A 24,954-nucleotide genomic window follows, 5' to 3' on the forward strand; every position below is an offset into this window, starting at 1 on the left:
GGGTCGTGAGTTCAAGCCTCGTGTTGGGCTCAATAAAAACAAACAAAAAAACAGGAGAGACAAGACAAGACATTTAGAGAAAGAGTGCAAGAAGTACAATATGTAAAGTATAACAATTAAAGGGCCAGAGCATGCAGAAAACAGAAGGAAAGAACTTGGGAACATTTCTCAGGACTTACAGCCATGCACCTTTGGGGGTTGAAAGGACTCGGTACAATGGATGGGGGAAAAAAAAAAAAAAAAGGCAGATCATCATGGAACTTCAGAACACCAAAGACGAAAAGACAGGAGATAATAAGTCACATACAAAAGATAAAGAAATAAAATGGCTCCTGATCTTTTAGCAGAGGTACTAGAAACTAGAGGGAAATGGAGAAATGTCTTCATTATTCTGAAGGAAAATGATGGTCCATCTGGAATTCTATGCCATGTCAGAATAGGATAAGTGCATTTGGGGGGATGTGGAGTCTCTTGCTCCTTTCTCAGAAATCTAGTCAACGAGGTACTTGGCCAAAACAGGCAGCAAACCAAAATACAGGGAGACTCAGGACCCAGGACACGGGTGAGAGGCCCAGAGAGTTTCTAGGATGGTGGGGAATGGAGATCCCAGGAGGACGGCAGTTGGAGCATCTAAGTCTGAAGGCTCCAGAAGGGATTTTTTTTTTTTTTTGTAAGAAAATGGCAATGACCATATACCTGTTGAACTGAAATATTTTCAAAAAAGATTAAAACCACTGGCAAAAAGTTTGGGGTTAAAAGAGTGATAATCCGTAGGAAACTAAGCCAAAAAAATGAGACAACTCCAGAGAAAACAAAATGTACCAAGGAGAAGTTATCCCAGTTTACTACAAGCCTCGTGATTATAATGTCACGATATTATGAGGAGGGAAGACGAGAAAGGTACTTGTATGGGGGAAGGGAGGTGTAGAGTATAGAAAAGGAACCAGAGCCACGTCTTCCATTATGATAAACAGATTATCAGAAATTGTTTATGTTGCTACCTATTCTTTTCAATTTTATGCATAAACAAATGGTATTTATTTAGCAGTATGGAGATAAACACCAAACTCATCAGGGCAAAGAAATGAAACTGACTGCCACTTAGGTGGAAGTCATTAAGAACTACATTTTTCATGCTAACCCTTGAATGTAGTATCTTCTTAAGGTCTTCTCATCCGTTTTTATATTTTTCCATGCTTTTGTGGAATATATTTTCTAGGTCCCTTAAGTTTCTCATAACATACATAAATATGTCTTTTCTTACGTAATAACTTCAGGCTGCTCGTTTCCGGTATATGGAGATACAATTGATTTGTGGGTATTGATCGCAAATGCAGTACCTCCGCTGAACTCAATTACATATTCTAACCATTTGACCTCAGATTTTTTTGTTGTTTATCTTGTTTTTTAAGCCGACAAACGTATCGTGTGCAATAATGGCAGTTTTGCTTTCCACTTTCCCATCTTCATACATCTTATTTATTTCTGTTTTCTCTTTGTGCTGGCAAGGACCTCCAGGACAGAGCTGACATTGTGGCAAGAGCAGCAGACTTGTTTCACCCCCACTTTTAAAGGGGATGCTTCTAAAATCCACCACTAAAGAGACCCTCAACTTCAGGAAACGCTACTTATGGCAGTGTCCCCCACAGTGGGCTGTGATCTTACGTGGGCCATTTTTTAATGGGCTGGAGTACCTGTGCCCTGCGGAGGTTTGCGACATGACCTGCAAATAAATTTCAAGTTCACTCACTCAGAGCAGAATCATCGGAGACAATGTTTCTAGAAAAAAAAAAAAAAAAAACAACAAGGAGATGAGGCTTTTGAGGCATTCTCTGCCATCTGAGAGAAGAGTCTTTCGGCAGATGGAGGTCAAGAATTTTCACTGCCCGTGATTTACTGTTACCGTTACGTTCTGTGCAGGACAAAGGGATCTTGCCCTGTTTTTTACAGTGACAAATCAATTTTTATAGGGATACCCAGTTTCTTTTAAAATTGAACTTAAAACGTAATGTCAACTTGAAGAAAAGATTAAATTCATATTGTTGTACAGGTGGTACTAACCATACAGCAGATGGGACAAAAATCCCCAAAGTTGTTTGCAAATGACAAGGATGGTCAGATTTGTGCTATGACAACATATAATGTCAGAGCTGAAATGACATGCAGGGTGACCGACTGGGGACAGGGATGCCAGTCGAGCCAGCATCTCTGGTTCTGGACTAAAGGGATGTCCCATGATATTCTGCCTTGCTATGTTCTCATCACTGGACAGGGCTTTCCTAACATGTGGGTAACTTGTGTCATCGTCACATCAAGTAGCAGGGGACCGTCGTTGAAAAGGCAGGGTCTTCTTTGCATTGCCCTCATGCTACATTCTGGGAGGAAACATTTGAATTTTTATGGCTTTCCTGCAGTAACAAATTTTTCCTCCAACTGTCAGGATTTGCTTCATGCAGAGCAAAGCAAGCAGCTTTCATTTTCCTCTTACCAAAGGGAATAGGTAGAAATAATATACCGCTATTCAGCCAGCTAAACCTGACCTGACTCTCTTTATTCGTAGGGAAATGCAGGATTCACAGAGAGGACATTTTCACTGAGGTAAATAAGCCCTCTCAACTGATGAGCACTATTATACTAATACCAAAGGAAACAAAGGCCAGAAGATGGGGGGCATTAAGTAGAAAGGCAAACAGAAAAATAGCGGACAAAATCCAGCATAGGGACAAAGCAGGCTCTGCAACATTGAAAAAAAAAAAATAGGGGAAAATCCTTTAAGCGAAAATTGCATGCAATTTTTTGGCCTCAATTAGCCTTTTCCACAAAGAGCACTTTTTTCTACAAAGAGTCCATTAAGTAGCAAATGAAATTACATTGGTTTTCAGTTGCCATGGCATTGGTTTTCCCTCTAATGGACTTCTCCAGTCCCGAGTTTAATGTTAGCCTGACTCACTTTCCTTGTCTGTGTGCTGTCTCCATTCCCTCTGTCCAGCTACAAAGTGAGGTATGTGACTTCTCCACAAAGTGCCTACAACATAATCCAAGAGAGAGAAGATCCATCCCTCAACTATCCCCCCAGAGACAGAGAGGGCGAAACTGACCAGAAACCACATTTCATTCATTAACCATGAACATAACAGTGTCTATTTATTAGATAGCAGAAGTTCCTATCCGTGCCCTCAGGAGCCATGCCCAAATCAGTCAGAGAACATTTACACAGTACCTCCTATGTGCCAAGCACTGTCCAGAGGCTGAAGACAATAAAAATACTAAAGAAAGAAAGCAAGATGCTTTCGGGCTTCTAGGGTTTGCAGACTGGGAGACCTACTTCTAGCCCCCTACTTTTTCCTTCTATTTCTCCATCCATAAAATGGGTGAAAATTTCCCCATTTATCTGATTCACAATGTGTTTTGTTTTTGATATATTTTCTGGGCACCACACTTAAAAAACAAAAACAAAAACAAGAAAGTGTGATTCTAGACGTAAGGATCTAAAATAACAAATTTGGTTTTTTGAAGTTGCTTAGCTATAGGTAAACATTAGCTACGATATCAGGTTTGACTCTAATAATTTGGATATTCTTTCATAATATGCATAATCATATATGTTTTTAAGAAAAATAAGCTTATGCAGTTCATACTCTCTTTTAAACTTCTTTTTAAAAATTGTTCCATGTCAATGAGCATTTTTTACAATATAATTTGTAATGTCTATATGGTATGGAGGTAACACAGCTTAAAATTTGTCTTTTCTTTTTTTCCAAGATTTTATTTATTTATTTTGCAGAGAGAGATCACAAGCAGGCAGAGAGAGAGGAGGAAGCAGGCTCTGCACTGAGCAGGGAGCCCCATATAGGAGAAAGGCAAACAGAAAAATAGCAGACAAAATAGCGGACCCTGGGATCATGACCTGAGCTGATGGCTTAGCTATCTGAGTCACCCAGGCACCACTCTAATTTTTTATTGTAAAATTCACATAACATAAAATTCACCGTTTTAACCATTTTAAAGCATACAGTTTAGTGGCATTTAATATGTACACAATATTGTGAAACTATAACCACTATCAACTGCTCAAATATTTTCAACCCCCAAAAGGAAACCCATGCCCATTAAGCTGTTACTCCCCCTTACCCTTTCCCCCCAGCCCGTGTTAACTACCAATCTGCTTTGTCTGTGTGTTTCCCTCTTCTGGCTGCTTCATATAAATGGATTCACACACTAGGTGGCCTTTTGTGTCAGGCTTATTTCTTTTGGCATATTTTCTAGATGCATCCATATTGTAGCATGTATCCGGACTTCATTATTTTTCATGACAGAATAATATTCCATACCGTGGATAAGCCTTTCTGAAAGTCTGAGTTTTTTAAAATCTCATTGATTGCTGGTTTTATTTCTGTTTTTCCATCTTTCTGCTTTCTTCAGGTTTTTCCGTTTTTGAGACGCGTGCTTCGATAACTGCAGTAACGTCATCTAGTTCTGCTGATTTTGTCTTCTATACTTGGACACTCTGTGCTTAGGCGCACACAAATGTAGGATCACAAAGCCAGACATCCACATCTGGGGCTCCTACACTTCCTAACTAGATGACTCTGCATACAGTGGGGATAGCAATGAGTTAAAGGCCACCTATATGGGTCAGTAGGTTAAGCGTTCACCTTCAGCTGGGGTCTTGATCCCAGGACCCTGGGATGGAGCCCCGAGTAGGGCTCCTTGCTCAGTGGGGAGTCTGCTTCTCCCTCTGCCTTTTCTCTTCCATCCACTTGTGCCCTCTCTCTCTCTCTCTTTCTCAAATAAATAAATAAATAAATAAAATCCTCAAAAATAATCTCTTCTCTTAGACATGCAACTGTTCTTCAGTTTTTAGTAATATAAGTGATTTCAGGCAAAAAATAAATCAAGAAATTTTTTTTGTGACTCTGAATATATTTAAAAATGAAAAATGTCGGGCGCCTGGGTGGCTCAGTGGGTTAAGCCGCTGCCTTCGGCTCAGGTCATGATCTCAGGGTCCTGGGATCGAGTCCCGCATCGGGCTCTCTGCTCAGCAGGGAGCCTGCTTCCCTATCTCTCTCTCTCTGGCTGCCTCTCCATCTACTTGTGATTTCTCTCTGTCAAATTAATAAATAAAATCTTAAAAAAAAAAGAAAAATGTCAGTGTATGTATTTTTAAGTTGGATATTTTGAATGTATTCCTTAACCAGTCAAAAGCTTCTGATACAAAAATGTAAAATAAAACACAGTATGACTACACTGTGTTGAAGACTCTTACCGATTGAGGACAAGGTCTCTTTATTCCTAGTGTTGTGCAGACTGCACGAATAAGCCCAATTCTGTTCCATGATCAATGTCTTCTTTCTTTCCTACCAGCTATCTCTTGGACTCAATGCATAACCTTGTTTGGAGGTAAGAATCCAAAGTTTGATTTGGAGTCCCTACATAATGAAAGTCCGTATGAGCCAAAAGGTGCAGAATGAGCCCTAAATCCTAGAGACAGAACTCCTGAGTTATAAAAGTTTTCACCCTCCAGACCCATTCAGGTCCCATTAAAGATGTGTGAACGCACACCCCTGTGTTTGGCAATATCTGTATTGTTATCATTTGTATCTTTGTTAATGTAATAAATAACAACAAAAGCACCCATCATTTTAATGAACATTTTACTGATTATCAGGGCAGGTGATCATTATGTTATGTTGATTTGTTGTTTATATGCTTTTTTGGTTGGGGGGGTCCTGAAATACCTACATCTGTTCTTGGTCTTTTGTTCTCTTTTTCTCTCTTAGTTGTTAAACTTTTTACTTTAATTTTTAAAATTTCTTTCTTTGTGAAGGTTATAAAAAGGGCCTTTGTCCATCTAGTCCCAAATATTTTCTTCCAGTTTTGTGACAGCATTTTTCTTTTAGTATCTGTGTGCCTCTTGCACACAGAATAATTTTTTTTTCTCTAATTCATCTTTCTTTCCTTTATGACTTTGGCCTTTGATGCCACGGACCTAAGAGCAAGTTTGTTTTTAATGGACGTCCATTCTTCCTTCTTGATTGTTATTAGCCTAATTCATTAGTGGCAGCCTACAGAGAGCCTTGTTTGGCCTCCCCACTACCTCCACTCCTTCTCATGTCCAGGTAGTCTCCCTCTGTCAATAGTGATAAAAGGGACAGGCAATAAGCACATCCTCTGGGGAATGAGGTTTCCTCCAACGGTGCCTCTGAGCAGTGAAAGGTGAAAGGCTTAACAGCTTGTCTGAGTCTGTGGTTCATGAAGTCCCATGAAAAGGCAACAATATTAAAAGTCAAAAATTAAACAAATAGATAGTGTCTTAACTCTCAAACAATTTTAAAAATAGGAGCACTGGGTGTTATACGCAAACAATAAATCATGGAACACTACATCAAAAACTAAGGATGTACTGTATGGTGACTAACATAACATATTAAAAAAAATTTTTTTTAAGATTTTATTTATTTATTTGACAGAGAGAGAGAGAGAGATCACAAGTAGGCAGTGAGGCAGGCAGAGAGAGAGGGGGGAAGCAGGCTCCCTGCTGAGCCGAGACTCCGATGTGGGGCTGGATCCCAGGACCCTGAGACCATGACCTGTGCTGAAGGCAGAGGCTTAATCCACTGAGCCACCCAGGCGCCCCAATAAAAAATTTTTAAAAGCCTAAAAGTTTAATGAATGAGTTAAACTATAAGCAAAAGCAATATCAAACCCCCCGAACTATGTAAGTCAGTGTGAACGGGGGTGATGGCCACGTGCTACAGGTGGCTCGCCCTGACTGTCCCCTAGTCCTCTCTACATGTATCTGCTCTAGACTCCTCCCCTCCCCCAGGCAGGCACAAAGGAGAGGAACCTGGATGGATTTTTTTCCCCCTTGGATTCTCACAGGTTGAGAAGACCCTGGCATCTTTAAGCCTGTTCTCCTAATCTTTCCCCATGACCTTTCCAACCCTCCTCACCCTCATCAAAATTTCCACCCTTTCTGCTGTTGTCTTTGGCTCATGACTTTGCCTTATCCGTTACTGAGAGGGCAATGTTATCAGATATGAACCTCTGCATCTCACCACGGCCGCATCTATAAACACTCTGGCGTTTTAACGCCATCCTTTTCTTTGGCCCCTTGGTTAAAACTGAGGCACAGTCCCTGGATTTCCCCCCATCTCAGCCTCTAAGATTTTAGTTAGCCTGTCTTGTGCGTTTTCAACTGTTGGCTTTCTATAAATCGTTCCCTTCGGCACACAACCATTTCCTTTTATCTCCAACTACAGAACACTCTGCTGCGGCCCCAGTCCCCCTTCGGCCATCACGCGACTCTCGTGCTTACGTGTGCAGCCAGACTTCGTGGAACAGTTGTTTGTATGTGGCATCCCCGCTTTTCCTCCTCCCTTCTCTACCTTATACCATTCGAATCTGGCTTCTACACCCACCATTCACCCAAACTGCTTTTGTCAGTGATAATTCTGTCACTTAATCTCTGGAACATCTAATTAAATCTCTCAGTGGCCATCGATACAGCTGACCACCTCCTCCTTCTTGAACCTGCCTCTTTCTTAGTCCCCCTGATGCCAAAAATGCTCTTGGGCTCTCTCTCACTCCACTTACCAATCCATTTCACTCTCTTTGGCCCGTCTCCATCCTACTAACATCTTAAATGTAAGAATTTATCAGGGCTTGGTCCTCCCTTCTCTTTTCTCTCCACACTTTTTATCCAAGTGATTTCATTGACTCCCTTGGCTTCAAATACAATCTATAACAATTCCTAAACAACAATTCCTAAACTTACAGCTTTAGTCCAGAGCTCTCTTCTGCAATCCATACGTTTTGTCAAGTACAGCTTTGACTCATTCACTTTGGAGTCTCAGAGCGATCTGAAACGTCTCGTGTTTAAAACTGATCTGGGGAAACTCACTCTGATTTTGAGACTTAATCTAAAGCTTCAGCAATCAAGCAAGTGGAACATCAGCAAAACAAAACAAAACAAACAAAAAAACCCACATAAGTCAGAGAATCCATACATATCTGGCCACTTGCTTTTTGACAAAGATACCAAGGCAACTCAATGGAGAAGAAGCAGTCTTTTCAGTAAATGATGTTGAAACAATTGTATATATAAGATAATTAACCCATGCATAAAAATATGAACCTCACCTGTGCTTTATACCATATACAAAAATTAACTCAAAATGAGTCAAAGACCTAAAAGTAAGACCTGACATTATAAAACCTCTAGAAGGAATCACAGGAGAAAATCTTTGTTCCTGGGTTAGTCAAAGATTTCTTAGCTAGGACACATAAAGCATAAGGCATAAGAGGTAAAAATGAATAAATTGAATTTATTGAAATTAAATACTTCTTCTCTTCTAAAGACAGGAAGAATAAAAAGTCAAAGAAAAAATAAAAATATTTGCAAACATTTCTAATAAAGGGCTAGTATCCATAATATATAAAGAACACTGACAAATCAATAATAAGAAAGCAAACAACCCATTTTCAAAAAGGAGCAAAAGATATGAACAGATATTTCACCAAAGTAAATACACAGCTGGGAAATAAATACCTGAAAACATGCTCAACATCCTTGGTCATTAGGGGAATGTTAATTAAAACCATGAGATACTATTATATACCTATTATTGCTGAAATAAATTTTTCTTTTAATCTGACATCACCAAGTTCTGGCAAGGATGGAGAGAAACTGAACTCATGCATTGCTGGTTGGAATGCAAAATGTACAACTAGGTTGAAAAAGGGGAAAGTAGTTTCTTATAAATTTATCGCAAGACCCATAGTCCCACTCCTGGGTATTTACCCAAGAGAAATGAGAACATTTCCACACAAGAATCTGTACGCAAATGTTTATATCAGCTTTTTTTTTTTTTCCAGAATTGCCAAAGACTAGAAACAATCCAAAAGTCCCCCCACAGGGGAGCTGATTAACTGTGTTATGTCTATATAAGGAATACTACTCAGCAGTCAAAGGTCTGACAGACTGGTGAGTGTAAGCACATGGGTGAATCTCAAAGGCATTATGCTAAGTAGGAAAAAAACAGACCCAAAGCCTACATATTGTATAATTTAATTTATATGACATTCTGAAAAAGACAAAGTTATAGGAACAGAGCACAGACCAGTAGTTGCTGGAGGTGAGGGTCCAGTGAAGGCATTAACTACAAAGAGCAACAGGAAAGTTTTTGAAAGTGACCATGATGATGGTTTCATGACTACGTGTTTCTCAAAAATACTGAATTTTAGTGTGTGTGGAATTATACCTCTATAAACTGACCTTTAGAAAACTAATTTTTTTTTAAAGATTTTATTTACTTATTTGACAGACAGAGATCACAGGCAGGCAGAGAGGCAGACAGAGAGAGAGAGGGAAGCAGGCTCCCTGCTGAGCAGAGAGCCCCATGCGGGGCTTGATCCCAGGACCCTGGGATCACCACCTGAGCTGAAGGCAGAGGCTTTAAACCCACTGAGCCACCGAGGCATGCCTCGAAAACTAATTTTTAAAGATTAATTAATTTATTTATTTGAGACCGCATGCAGGAGGAGGAGCAGAGGGAGCGGGAGACAAGCAGGCTCCCCAGTGAGCAGGAGCCTGACTCAAGGCTTGATCCCAGGACTCTGAGATCATAACCTGAGCCAAAATCAAGTCAGACACTTAACGAACTGAGCCAGCCAGTCTCCCCTAAAAAACTACTTAGTGGAGGCACCTGGGTGGCTCAGTGGGTTAAGCCTCTGCCTCCCGCTCAGGTCATGATCTCAGGGTCCTGGGATCAAGCCCCGCATGGGGCTCTCTAATCAGTGGGGAGCCTGCTTCCCTTCCTCTCTCTCTGCTTGCCTCTCTGCCTGCTTGTGATCTCTGTCAAATAAATAAATAAAATCTTAAAAAAAAAAAAAACAAAACTATTTAGTGATCTTTCCCACATACACGATTCTTCTTCAAGTCCCTCCATCTTAAAAAATGTCTCAGTCAATTAAACATAGGACTCTTGGTTTCGGCTCAGGCTGTCATCTCAGGGTTGTGAGATCGAGCCCCACGTTTGGCTCCATGCTCAGCGCCGAGTCTGCTTTAAGGTTCTCTCCCTCTCCTTCTGCCCCTCTTCTCAGAGCTCTCTAGCTCCCAAATAGATAGATAGATAGATAGATAGATAGATAAACCTTTTTTAAAAAATAGCATCACTATCTATCCACTTTCTAAAGCCAGAAACCTGGCAATGATACTTGAAATTTCTTTTTCCTTCTCCACTCATCCATATAAAATCCATCTCTAAATGCTATTACCTCTGCTTCCAAAAAATATTGCAAACCCATCTTCTAATCTTCGTATCCAAGTTTGCCCCTTCGTGCAAATCACCATCTTTTCTCACCTGTGCCATTGCAATAGCTTCACTGCTGGTCTCCCTGCTTCCCTTCTTGGTCTCTTCCGATTCTATTTCTGCCTACCGTCAGGATAATGATTTTAAGTAAAAATTAAGCCGTGTCATTTCCTTGCTTAAAACTTTTCTGTGCCTCCATTTCTAAACCTCATGCCCTGGCACCCAGCAAGCTATTACCCCACACATCCAACGCCATCATGTGGCACTCTCCTCTACCCTCGTGGCCCCCCCTCCCGCCCCATACCCGTGATATTCCGACCACACTGGTCTTCTTCCATGTGTTGAGTAGTCCAGGTTTTTTGCTTCCTTAGCAACTCTGCCCACGCTCTTCTCTATACCTGCGCTTCTCTTCCCCTTGACTCCTTTTTCAATGGCTCACTCCCTCTCATTCGTAAAGTTTCAGCTTCACAAATCATATCTTTAGAGGAATCGTCATCCATGTTCAAATAGTTTACTCCTGATATTCTCTTTCACAACACCCTATTTTGCTCCTTTCCCAATTTATGATTACATAGTTATGAATTTATTTTGCTAGCATTTCTCTCCCCTTCTAGAATATATCTTCTTGAAGGCAGAAACTATTTTCTTTTTCAGTTACTTAGCACATTTACTGACACATCATAAGAGCTAAAAAAATATTTGTTAAATAAATGTGTAAACTAATGAGCCTCCTCCAATGAAGAAAATAATGAGTCCAATGTGATCATCACTGAATTCACCTGGACCAACACGTGCATTTATATAGTTATATAAATATATAAATTTATAAATCTATATGTGTGTGCATATATATATGTGTATATATATATAGGTATTTAGACTTATAAATGGGATACCTACTACACTACTTGAAGAAAGTAATGATCACCAAGTTTCACAACCATGAGTGTGCAAGTAGATGACCATGTCAGACACCCAGAAAGTCTTACCTCTCCAAACCAATTGCTTGGCACAGAGAATGGAGCTAGGAGTTGTACAGAAGTGTAAAGCCGTGTGTCCACTTAAGGAGTAGCAATTGAGCTTTGCTCCATGGTCACAGAGGATCTTAACACAATCCAAGTTGGCCATTTCGCAAGCCACGTGAAGGGGGGTTTTCCCGTTGGGTCTACAGTTGATTGTAGCATTGTGGTCCAGTAGCACCAGAAGACATTCCACGTGACCAAACAAGACAGAGAGATGCAAGCCCGTTGCCCAGGAAGACTTTAACTTATAACTAGGCAACCAGTAACCTGGACAAGAAAGGAAAGAAAGTTTAAGTTTTTGGCCTAGGATTTTTCTCTGTTTTGTGAAAATTTTTACAAATCTGTTACTTTGGTCACATTCATAAAATTAGGGGGGAGGAGTGATTCAGAAGTGCAAACGAGTAACTGGTGGGTCTGCAAATGTCTAGTTTAGAAGCATGCTTGGATATCTTGAGCAGGACAGGCACTCTTGAGTCTCTCTGTTTCTAGCATTTTCCATTACCTTGTTGCATTATTTACCGATTCTTCCTGACCCTTAAAGACATTTGAGTTTGACACCTTCACTTATGGAATCACATTTTTACTTTACATGGTGAGTTACATGAGACTCTTATTGTTTTAACTCTCAGTCATTGCCTTGAATGTTTTTGAAGCTGTTAGTTACAAGATTATACCTTTTATTCCATCATGGTTCTTTTGCCCTATAGTTGCTGCTGTTGTTGTCAATCAGAGGTATGAATGTATTTGATGTCTTTAAAAAATTTGTCTTGTTGGGGGGTCTGGGTGGCTCAGTGGGTTAAAGCCTCTGCCTTCAGCTCAGGTCATGATCCCAGGGTCCTGGGATCGAGCTCCGCATCAGGCTTTCTGCTTGGTGGGAAGCCTTCTTTCCCCCGGCACCCCACCCGCCTCTCTGCCTACTTGTGATTTCTGTCTGTCAAATAAATAAATAAAATCTTCAAAAAGAAAAATTTGTCTTGCGAAGATTTTTATGTGTCTGCCTATTGGTTTTTATAATATCTCTTATGGAAGAAAAACTCAAGGCAACTCACAAATTTTACACAATACAGGATTTTTAAAATGATCTAAGGGCAAAGGGAAAAAAATAAGGTAGGAAAATAAAAAGTGGTCAAGGGTAAGATCGGTACACAAAATATAAACCTTGCCCTATACACTAGAGCCACATTGCAAATTTGCCTTTGCACTTCCTAGCAGCCAAAATAAATAGGAAAACATGATGTATTGCACAATTAACTATGCCCACAAGCTATACACAAATTAATTGCTCAGGAGAAGCATGGCTGATCCTAGAGCTGAGATCTGAGATAAATTCTTCCCATTAGTTGCTGGAAATGTTCTCTCTCGCCTCCCTCCCCCTCTCTCCCTTACATGTCTCACAAGCCATAACAAACATAATTTTATAAACCTTCTTCCAATGTCAGTACCTAGAGCCATAATATTAAGCTCAGTAGGAGTGGGTAATGGAAAATGGGTTCAAAAAGATAAAATACTGAGGCCCCCCCCAGATGCAGATGTAAGATAACCCAGCAGCTTGGAAGAGACTCTAGGGCTGAAACACCAAAATATATTTTAACATGGATAAATCAGAAGTTTGCTTTTAAATTTATAATAATTTATAAAATTCCACTATACAAGTACAGGGTAAGTGGAATACAGTTTAATGCTAATTTATTTGAAAAAAGACCTAGGGACTTGAGTTGACAGAATTCTCAAAAGGAGCCAACTGGGTACGGAGCTGCCAAAAAGCTAACTCGGTCTTAAGCTCCATTAATGAAACTGCAGTGTCCAAAACAAAAGGGGTGAAAGTTGTATTCTCTACTGAGTAGATGAGGCCAGAATGAATCCAGAATATTGCGAATACTTCTGGGCACCGAAGAGGGCCCTTGGAGGTTGAGGACCACATTACAAGGGGGCGTGACGATTGGGTATTAAAATTCTCTCATTTAAGTGAGAAACGTCACATACGTGCTACTCCTGGTATTTATCCTACAAGTATAAGCACTCACGTGAGAGAATTCTCTCTAAGGACCACTGTATTTTTTTTTTTTTTAATCTGACAGAGAGAGAGAGAGTGCACAAGGAGAGGGAGCAGCCAGCAGAAAAAGGGAGAAGCAGGCTCCCCGCTGAGCAGGGAGCCCGATGCAGGGCTCGATCCCAGGACCGGGGGATCATGATCTGAGCTGAAGGCAGAGACTTTAACTCACTGAGCCACCCAGGCACCCCCCACCCAGGGTCGTTGTAATGCACAACTTCCAAGAACACCACCTGCATTAAAGTCTGTGAAGAGTATGAAGTTGTCAGGGGTTATAATAACCTGGCCTGTGGGTAAGAACAGGCACCACACTACAACATGGGTAGTATGGTATCCTAATGGGTAACAATTGGAAACAATTTCTATCTTTATCAATAGGAAATGATACAATCATTTTTTTTTTTTTTTGGTGTGTCCATACAATCAAATACTATACAGCCGTTATGAAGAAGAGGGCAGTTCTGTGTGTATGGATACGGGAAAATCTCAAGATATATTACCAAGCAAGAAAGGCAAGGGCTGATCAGTGTGCAGAACATGCTATCATATGTGAAAATATTTATCAGCCCTGCAAACAAGAAACTGGTTAGAGCAATGACCTCCAAGAACTAGGGGCTGAAAGACAAGGACATAGACTTACTCGTCCTCAGATGCCTCCTTTTTGAGCTTTTAAATTCAGTGCCTTGTGCGTGTATCCCTATTTGCAAAAATAAGTAAAATTAAAATAAACTACTGTCCCCTCTTCAGAGGCAGAAAGATAATTTAGTTTCAAAGACCATATTACAGGGTCGTGCACAATGCACGATGCTGACTAATTCTGAGGGAATGAGTGAACCCAGCTGAAGTTTGTTTTTCTGTAAGCCGCTCTCCACCATAGACATGCACACATACCACACACACACACACACACACCCCTTTCTCATTCTGTTCAGAATTCTAAGGCCATTTGACGATTCAACTAATAGAACTAAGTGTTAAGATACTAATTTGAGATCCCAGACACTGTGAAGGGAAGGGGTTCATTGATAGGGACTTTTCTCTGGCAGAGACAAACAGCATCACGGACAGTCTGGGCTGTGGAATTATCAACCCTGTGCCTGTAATGTGCGTGTGTGTGTGTGTGTGTGTGTGTGTGTGTGTGTGTAAACAGATAGGCATACATGCTGCATGTGTGTGTACCCATTTATACATTCTTATTTAGCTGTGTGCATTGAATCTCTGTTCCAAGCAGAGTTTTCAGGCTTTGTGGTATGCAACCTGCTTTTGATAATGAATGAATCACATTAGCACCAGTACTTAATCAGTCATTTTAACGCTCAGATTTCCTCAACAAGCAATTTGCAAAGCCAGTCTCTTCTAACTGTCTTGGAAAGAAGCTGGTTCCAGATCTGGAAACTGGACTACGTTTTGCCTGCTGATTAGCAGCAAACATTTGGCAGCTCTGTGCACCCACTGATTGGAAACTCGTGCCTGCTTCTGCAATGGGAAGAAAAATGATCCCAGAAAAGGAAGCAGTAGAGAGCTGATTAAGAAAACACCATTTTGATGTAAAATCAAAGAAAACACAGAATGTTAGCGCTGGAGGGAAGATTATCCAGTCCAAGCCTTTCATTTTCTAGATGAGAAAACTGCCACTTTCTCAGCCTGCCAGAGCCCGAAGTCGCCTGCCTCAGTCCAAGCTAATGGACTCAGGATATCTGCAATGCAGGGTTTCCATCTGTCTTTGTCTTTGTGGAAGCAGAAGAGGTTTTAGCAGCCGTCCTACTTCACAAATCACGAGCAAAGAAAGCAGATCCTGAATTCATCTACACTACACCACATCTCTGATATGGAAATGCATTTGCTGGTGGATGCTGTATTCCTAAATTCCCGGTAGCACCTGGAGAATCTCTCCTGCCCCATTTATTCCAGGCATCAGTCGTCCTTAGTCTCTCAGTCCCTTGCCTCCGCCTGTTCCTTTGGTCATAATCTTCAACCAGTAAATCAGCCTCGGAGACAGCTGGGTCCTGGGATTCAGCCCACCCCGGATGAGCTTCTGCCTACCAGTCACCCCTCCTAGATGGAAATGTGTGTAGGTGGTTGGCAACAAGACACCTTTGCTGCTGCCCCTAGAAGCTGAATAAATCGGAAGGAGACAGATTGTCAGATACAGATCACGGCCCACTGAAGTGTATCTTGAAGCCACGCAGCAGAACTTTTTGGTGGTGGTGTGTATGTGCGGTGGGGAGTGGGGTGGGGCTGAGATTCTGGATCATTCGACCCCAGGCATAGTGGGAAAGTCTTCTGGAGAGAACAGAGCAGCCCACAGCAAGGAGGCTATGAGCCTGCAGCCACAGGTCGCTTTGTACCAAGTGTGGGAAGCAGCAAGAGTGTCCTTTCCACCTCACTTACCCACTCTGGGGACCAAACCCGAGGTAAGGCCATCCTCAGAAACCACAGTGAGGCAACACCTATTAAAATGTTGTATTGCTACGGACACTCCAAGACATCAGAGTTTGCCTTCTAAGTACAGCCTGCAACAGTCATAGCACAACAGAACTACAGCTAACTAACCAATCGGACATCTTCATTTTGTACACTCTTCCTTCTTTCCAAGGCAGAATTATCCCAGAGTTTCCAGGCCTAGAGTGTGATTAATTCTGAGCGTTTGTTTTTCAGAGTCCCCTCTGCTACCCTCTGCAGATGGCAGGCTGCCCTGTGTGCTCAGATGGGCACAAGTGGGGGGGGGGGGTGTGGAACCTGGGAACAAAGCCCCTGAGAGGGGAGTCAGGAAGCCACTGCCTCCCCAATACTGTGAGCCACTCACCTCGCCTGCCCCCTGCAGGTCTGCAGTGCTCCAGTAGCAATGGCTCGAGGAACTCTGCTTGAGCCAGGAGTTTAACAGAGACGAGACTACAGATCCTGTCCTGGGCAAAAATCCCGCAGTCTCTCAAAGGCAGGCCATGTCCACATGGATTTATAGCATCTACAGTCACTTTTCACCTTGCCCAGACCGTGACGCATCATCTGTTTATATCATTTCCCCTTCATAACATCACAGATTATCGGCACGCAGGGGATTTGGAGAGGGTCTTGACAAAGTCTCCGCTTTACAAATAAGGATAAGATTAAGGAGCACACAACGCTCGAGCCTGTCTAACCGGTACGGACAGATCAACCCAATCTCTGGTCTCCCCAAGTCTTTAAACCGCCGCGGGTGACGGGCTGACTGTCCGCTTCTCCGCCCCCCAAAACCAACAGGACTTGTACACAAAAAGCTCTAAAAGCATCTTAGAAGTTCAACCCCTACAAAGGTATTCGGAGTGATCGTGTGTGTGTGTGTGTGTGTGTGTGTGCGCGCGTGTGCGTGTGTTTAATTAAATCTGAAACCAGAGACAGGCCTGCATAGCCGAGGAGGAAGCCCTGCGCTCAGGAAATACGGTAAAGAGAGAAGGTCGGTGTTCAGGGCACCTCTTGGAAGAAGGGATTGACTCTGCTCTGTGTTTGGGGGTGTTCACCTCTCTGGGAAACTTTCAGCTAAGCCTGGGCTGCGCAACAGTGATCAGCTACAATGTTCTCTGAGTCCAAAGCACCCCCCACACGAGAAGCCTGTTATTACAGCCAAAGGTTACACACGCTGCTCGCGCTGGATTAGCAGACATTTGCTCGGCCTGTGTCCACGTATTTGCACAGTACCGAAGGATTACAGACGAAAGCACAATTCTTGGCTATCTTTTAATAGCTAACATTTTCAGGATAAACCTCAGAACTCCCCCAGGAGAGCGGGGAAAAAAGCCAGCTTGAAATGAAACATTTAAGAGAAAAAAGTTTGAGGGGCGCCTGGGTGGCTCAGTCCTTAAGCGTCTGCCTTTGGCTCAGGTCATGATCCCAGGGTCCTGGGATAGCCACCCCCTCCCCCACCCTCCACTCCCACCCCTCCATTGGGCTCTCTACTCCGGGGGAGGCCTGCTTCTCCCTCTCCCACTTGCCCTGCTTGTGTTCCTGCTCTCACTATCTCTCTCTCTGTCGATTAAATTAAAACAAAAACAAAAACAAAAACAAAAACTTAAGAAAAAAAGAAAGAAAAAAGTTTGAACACCCAGGAAGGGAAAAGAACCCGAGGATGGTAAGAGGATTGTAGGAGAACAGATTTCTGGCAAAGAGGAAAATGAGGTGATAAAGAGATTATTCATTAAGAGAGTGGAAGTAAGAGCTTTCAGGATATTTGGAAGGCAGTTGTTACTTAGTAAAGTAGATAGAACCCCTGCCAGAAAGTTTTCCAGTGAAATCACTCATTGGTTATTTTAATTAAAAATATGACTACCAACCAAAGAACCTGCAGCTGTGGGCCATAAACGAAGTGCTTAAAGTGCATTACACTGATTAATAAAAGACTCTGATTAACCTTGCTGACTAGGGAATTTCATACCCCACGAGAGAGGTACGGTATTCTGCCTGTATTGTTAACACACCAGGGCTCATACATCTGAAAGAGAATCGCAATATGTAGTTGGAAAAGCCTTTGGAAACAGCTTTATGGATGTTCACATTTCTAGTATAGGGGTCACTAGTGAGAGCCCGTATGAATAGCTTCGGGTTTTCTTACAGATACTGTGTTCACTCTGGATACTGCACCCTTGGATCATGGTAAACTTTCTATCATTAACAACCCTTGACTTTGCAGCTACTTACTGCGTGTAGCAGTTAAAAAGTTGTTTGTGTATCTAACTTTTCTTCACGCCGTTCCCATTTTAAGGCCGTCGTCTGGTAGATGGAATTTTGCTTGCTTGTTTTTGCTTTAGAGACACATGTCCCTGCTGTCCTCCAGGAGTTATCCCAAATGTCAGCCGGCATGTTTTTAATGTTTGCTTTCTAAAGTGTGAGACGGGCTTTTTTTTTTTTTTTCTTCTTCAATTAGTAAAACATGATTTTTTCTGAAGATTTGATTATGAAGTTTAACATAACTTTAAAAAAAAATAAAACAAGGGCTCCCCAACTATAACAATCATTATTAGGTGCTGGGGCTGGGTGGGACCCACAGTTTGAACCTAAGCTCTGGAATTCCGCTCTCTGTCCCGTGGGCTAGGGGAGCTATTCAGTGGGATGAGGAAGCAGAAGTGAATTTCCAGATGCTTGGTTCTGCCTTCCTCACAAAACCCACATTTTTTTTTAAAGATTTTATTTATTTATTTGACAGAGAGAGATTACAAGTAGGCAGAGAGGCAGGCAGAGGGAGAGAGGAGGAAGCAGACTCCCTGCTGAGCAGAGAGCCCGATGCGGGGCTCGATCCCAGGACCCTGAGATCATGACCTGAGCTGAAGGCAGCGGCTTAACCCACTGAGCCACCCAGGCGCCCCCAAAACCCACATTTTATATTTCCTTATGTGACTGTGCCAATGAGATGGTGGATTTGGGGGGAGCAATGTTGAGACCCCAAGCTGATTTCCTCACCCACAGAGTTCTGAACTGCCCAAAAACTATGAAATGATTTGTATACTAAACTTAGACATACCATATTCAGGGGGAAAAATGGGGTCACTTTTTGAAATTCTACGAAAAGTGCTCTATGTCCTAAAAGAAGTAAAAATGCTTTGGGATTAATTGTACCCCTGTTGATCTTCTGCGGGACCATGAAATGTTGAATATAGATTATATTTTTCATCCTACAAGCAAATTTAAAGGTCGCGTGGTATCTTTTATAATTCTTCAACATTGTCGTGCTTAGGAAGCCGCAAAATACCTAAAACTTGAAGATTCTCATACTTTAAAAGTAAACAGGTCATGTTTCCATTTTCACATTCAGATGCTGGTTATATGGGTTTGTTTACATTATGAAAATTAATCATGCTGTACGCTTGTGATCTGTACACTTTTCTGCATGGCACCTTTCAAATTTGTTTTTAAAAACCAAAACCTGCTTCGTAGCAATGCACTAGAATTCAATGTCCCGAACAGAACTACCTCTACTGAACTAATTACCCAGGGCAGCCTGCTCAGCTCTAACCTGGTCCCTGGGAATTCCTCTGTGACTTAAGAAATTGATATAACCACTTAGGTCAACTTTGCTTGGCTAGCAACCAAGATTCTATTTATCACTTCCATTCCTGACTGAAATATTAAAAGGTTTGATAATGAGGCTGAAAGACATGTGAAAATGTGGGGAAAAAAATTTGAAAAATCTTTGAAGAAAGATGAGTCTTTAATCTGGATTTAAAATGGAAAAGAGAGATTCTGATGCCCGTATTCATGTTAAACAGAGAGGAGTGTGTTTCTCTCTGTGCCTACAAGCATGTGAGCACACACACATACACATGCACTATTCCCCTATAAACCCTGAAGATATGATCACAAATCCCATGATTTCTGTGCATACATTCACCTGGCATGCGTAAGAAATGGAACTCTTCTTTTCCTTTCCCAGAGGGTGTAATTTACTGTTTCCCAAATGGAAAGCCACATCCCACAGTCCTAACACTATGAAAACTCCCATTCGTGTGAATGAATTTTTAGCTCTATGAGGACCATAGGAATCGACTCATATGGACAGAAAGGATGAAAACTGTATTTTCTTCTGATTCAGGGTGATGTCTCCCTGGAAGCAGGAGAAACAGCATCTTCTTTCCCCAGAGCCTGCCCTTCAACTTCCTTTTTCTCACAACCTCAAAACCTCGAGTGATCCACGCAATTTGGCATGTTTAGGAAATGGGAAGATGCAGTCTTCACAAGTCAGTGTTAAATAAATTACACTGACTCGGACCTGAGTTATTTCCATGGGCACACACATAAGCTTAAAAGAGACCTTAAAAATGTATTTGGTGTTCAGTCTTTCACTGAACAGATCCAGAAGGAGAAAGTAATGTGATTACATGCTATACACTCCTTCTTTCTAACAGAGCTCCATCAACCAGTTTAAAAAACAACACAAAACAAAAAAAACCTCTTCGTTATCTTCCAGTCAAAACAGCAATGCCAATTTATGATAAAGCCCTCCAGGAAAAAATCAAAAACACAGTAACTGGCCTCCTCTATTCTTCCTTCAGAACTAACAACCAGAGTACAGTAAATTAATGGAGAAATATATACCATTAGCATTCGTTTCTGAAAATTGATGGTGCTGATGACTTATATGTGAATGGAAAGCACTTACAACAAGAAGAAAGAATTGCTCTCTCTCTCCAAAGGCTGTACACAAGACCTTATCATCTATTTTGTTTAAACAGAAGTGATGTTGAACATGGTGTTTGTTTGTAGTCTGCTCGCCAGATGGCCTCGCTACTCAAGTTCCCCATTAACTGGCTGATTTGGGAAATCAGAATCTGCGTACTTCTAATTTATTTCTGATTTCTCAGGCGTGGGTTCCAGGAAAATCCCTTGATTAAAAAAAAAAATCCGTTTTCGTTCTTGTTACCTCTCGTTCTTTAAAAGGCAGACATTCTGTATTTAGGATATCTACAGTTTTGATCTATTATTACAATCAAGGGAAAAAAGTTAACTTGGGGGTTTTTCTGGTTTCAGTTTTTTGCCTGAACTAAAAACTCATTCACATGATGAGGACTATCAAGGTGCATCAAGGCAGAGACTTACCCATTCATTAACCCTCCAAATAGGGGCAAAAATCCCCTTTTCCATCCAGATAGACACAGAGATGATATACCTTTCAGTGGCTGTGTAAGCAGAGAGTTAGCCGCCTGTCCCAAGGCAGTCACTCTGTCTGGATTGGATCTTAGCAGTCTGTTTAGCCATAATCTAGAGATGTTTTCTTTATTCTATGTCATTGTAGGCAGAAGAAAAGTTCAAAATAAAAGCAAAGTACACTAATAAATACCATGGTCCAGGATTTCAAACTCCAGACACAAGGATAGAGAAAGAAGAGAAGAGAAAAGAAAAGATGGAAAGATAGACAGAAAGAAATACAAACATATCCCATTCATGATGCTGTCTAGTTCAAAAGAGAAAAAGATTAAATTAGACATATTTTTTAAAAATACATATGTAAACCGTAAGAGCTCCTGGCTTAGATTGGGTGACCGACATTGTGCATTTAAAAAAAAAAAAATCCATTATCTATCGATTTTATAATCACAGCTCTAATTTTTACCTTGTTTATAAGATGCCAAAACCATATTCTCATCTTCAACTTCAAAAACCGTGTCCACATCTATTAGTCGCTGGATTAAGATGGCCTTCAGTTTTCCGAAGTCATTGGACTTTAGAGCCTCAAGGAAATTTCTCTTAACTAACTTGGCAGCTGCGGATTTAGTGATAGGGGCGGCGGTGCCTTCCATCCTTCCTCCTCTCCCTCTGGAAGCTTTGTTGTGATTTATCAGGAGAGCGGCACCAAGCAAACAGGCACATGCTGGAGAGCCCACAAACTGGCGGCTAATTTTATCCCAAAGTTATGCTGATCCGTTCTATTTATATAGGGATCATTTCAAACTTCAAAATATCCTTCCTGGCCGTCACTGCTTTTTCAGGTCTTTTAAACTGGTTCTACGCTCACTGATTCATTGAATAATATATCGTGTCAATATCAAGGAAAAGCCCTTGCACCACATTTCAGGGAACGAAATGTCAGTATTATTTCTTATATGATCAAAGCAATAGCTTAAGATTTAAAAAGCTCTTAATGCTTTTTTTTTTTTCTCCACCCCTCAGTAAAAACATCTGGTGTCCAACTGGAGATCCAGCGTCCTGCTCCGAGTAGCCAACAACCAAAAAAGAAAATTTGTTACAGTTTCTGAGACATATGTCTCTGAAAACCTATAATAATTTTGTGGCCTAAGCCCACAGAATCAGGCAGAGTTGTACACATTGGAAAACAAACAGAAGATTTTCAAGTGACCTAGACTTGAAAAATTTCAATATCGTAAAAGAAAGATGGGGAGGGTCGCGTGGCAGGACTGTTTCAGGTAAAAAGAGACTAAAGAGACAAAACTGCCAAGTGCAATGAGTGAATGAACTTCATTTAATCCTATATTTAAGAAACAGAAAAGACTATATACCGGGGCAATTGTGGAAGTATGAATACAGACTAGATATTACTTCACAATACGGAAATACTGTTTCTGTTCCAAGGCATGGTGGAGGGACTGTGATTATGCAGAAACATATCCTTATTCTTATGTGGTGCATGAAGGGGTAAGTTGCCATGATGTCTAAAACTTCTTTTCAAATAGTTCAGAAATGGAGAACTAAATGTGAGTATATATACACACACATACGTGCATGTGTAAGTGTGTGTGTGTCCATGCGGGTGGGAGGTAAATAGAGTCAGAGAAAGAAAAGGTGGGAAAAAGTGGAAAATTGACAAATCTAATGAAGAATCTCTGGGTGTCCATTATATTATTCTCTCAGCTTTTCTATAAGTTTGAAAATTTTCCAAATAAAAAGTTAGAGAGGGGGCGCCTGGGTGGCTCAGCGGATTAAGCCTCTGCCTTTGGCTCAGGTCATGATCTCAGGGTCCTGGGATCGAGCCCCGCATCAGGCTCTTTGCTCAGCAGGGAGCCTGCTTCCCCCACCCCCACCCCCACTCTCTGCCTGCTGCTCGGCCTACTTGTGATCTCTATCTGTCAAATAAATAAATAAAATCTAAAAAAATAAAAATAAAAGGTTAAAGAGCGGAAACAATCAAATTTTAAATTTATAAATTATTAAAAATTAGAAAAATGATGACAAGAAGTATTAATTTGAATGCAGTGAAATCACAACTTATATAGTGTTGACAAGAGTCAAAACTGTTACAGACTTTCCTGCAAAATAATTAGCAATGTGAACTAAAAAAAACTTAAAATGATAATAATATTTGATTCTTAGAATATACTTAAGATTGTAATCATGGATGCATATCATAGCACAATTTTTAACTTATTTCATTGATGTACAATCTAAATACAAGAAAGTGACAAGTCATAAGTATACAGCTTGTTGAATTTTTACAAAGTGATGGTCCCCATGTAACTGACCCCAGATCAAACCACAGCATAGTCCAAGTGTGCTGGAAACACTGTTTATGTCTCCTTCCAATAGAAACATTCAGAATAGAAACAGAATAACTATCCCCCAATGACAACTATTATCTTGACTTCTAACACTATAGATTCAGTTCGCTTGTTTTTTAGTGTTTAAATTTTTTGTTAATTTTTTAAATTTTTAAATCTTCAAGCTCAACATAGTATGAAATACTTGACCCGAAAAGAAGGATGGATAAATGAGTGAAAATGTATGTGTGGGAAGTTACATTGTTAATAATAGAAAAAATTTTAGAAGCAATCTAAATGACCAACAGTTAGAAAATTTGATAAACAAATTATGGCATATTCATATAATGGAATACCTTTCAGTCATTATGATTAGGTAGACATATACTTATTAAAAAGTCTTTGAGGAGCACCTGGGTGGCTCAGTCAGTCAAGGTCTGCTCCTGGCTCAGGTCATGATCCTGGGGTCCTGGGATCAGGTGCTATGTCAGGACCCCCTGCTCAGGGAGAAGTCCGTTTTCCCCTCTCCCTCTGTATTTTCTCACTCTCTCTCAAGTAAATAAATAAAATCTATAAAAAGAATAAATAATAATAAAAAAATAAAAATGTGAGCTAGACAATTTATAAAATAGTATATGTAGTATAAATATCTTAAAAATCTATATATAATGTATAAATATACATTTGTACATATTATATAATTTTCACAATTATATATACTTATATAATTGGCATATATTTATGTAATATATACAAATATATAAATATATGTACTATACACACACATAGGAAATAAAGTCTATAACCATCTATCTCCAAGTATCATGAGCTTTTATTTCCTAGTGGTAAGATTACATTTGGTTTCTTCTTGATCACTTTCTTATTTTTTGAATTCACCTACAATGAGTATATATTACATTTGTGATGGAAAGGTATTTCTGTACAAGTATATATATGACATTAATAAGGATAACCTGTTAACTCAGAATAACTACAGAATTGTAGGTTCTAAGAAGTAAGGAACTGAATTATTCTTAGGTCCTTGCTGTCTAGCATGAATGAATAAATGAAAAAAAGAATTATTTATTGATTATTTACAAGGTCCTTAGCATGGTGCTTGGTGGCAAATAAGATGCCACTATTTCTTTGGTATCTCCATGGGCAACCTAAGTAGAAATAAAGCACTTATCGATATTATTGATAAACTTTGTCCCTTTTTGACAAAACTAAAAGAAAAAAACAAAGCATTCCTACTAGAAGAAACAAAGAAATCCAGGAGTTTTGCATTACTAGAGGATACTTTTTGCTAGAGAAGTCCACCAAAATGGAATCTATGTAAAACAAAGACCAAATTTCACAAAGTGGGGGCGGAGGGGAGAGGCTCACTTTAAATTCATCTTAAATAATAAAGACAAAAATTATGAGGAACACTTTTTCACCTAATATTTAACAACATTTAAGTTGATAGAAGCTATGTGTAATTCATAAGACCACAAAACAAATTGTTTACTATTTTCGTGGTAAGATCATCATTCTGATCCAACTTCATAACACGAAGGAATATCCTTTAACGTTAGAGTGACTTTTGTCAAACTAATACAAAAAAGATCATA

The 24,954-nt window shown here is 40.5% G+C and overlaps 1 protein-coding gene across 1 annotated transcript in view; it reads right to left on the reverse strand.

Annotated features, from left to right (window-relative positions):
• Positions 1-21,870, reverse strand: part of ASB4 (ankyrin repeat and SOCS box containing 4) — a 63,418-nt gene extending 41,548 nt beyond the window's left edge. Inside the window, exons 1-2 of the mRNA XM_032304876.1 lie at positions 21,463-21,870; positions 11,303-11,602 (exon numbers count right to left, since the gene is read on the reverse strand). Of these exons, the coding sequence (XP_032160767.1) occupies positions 11,303-11,602; positions 21,463-21,649 (487 nt within the window). The 5' untranslated portion in view covers positions 21,650-21,870. The remainder of the gene's footprint in view (positions 1-11,302; positions 11,603-21,462) is intronic.
• Positions 21,871-24,954: the final 3,084 nt, after the last annotated feature.

The sequence above is a fragment of the Mustela erminea genome, chromosome 11 (genome assembly GCF_009829155.1).
Source record: "Mustela erminea isolate mMusErm1 chromosome 11, mMusErm1.Pri, whole genome shotgun sequence".
In the NCBI taxonomy this organism is placed as follows: Eukaryota; Metazoa; Chordata; class Mammalia; order Carnivora; family Mustelidae; genus Mustela; species Mustela erminea.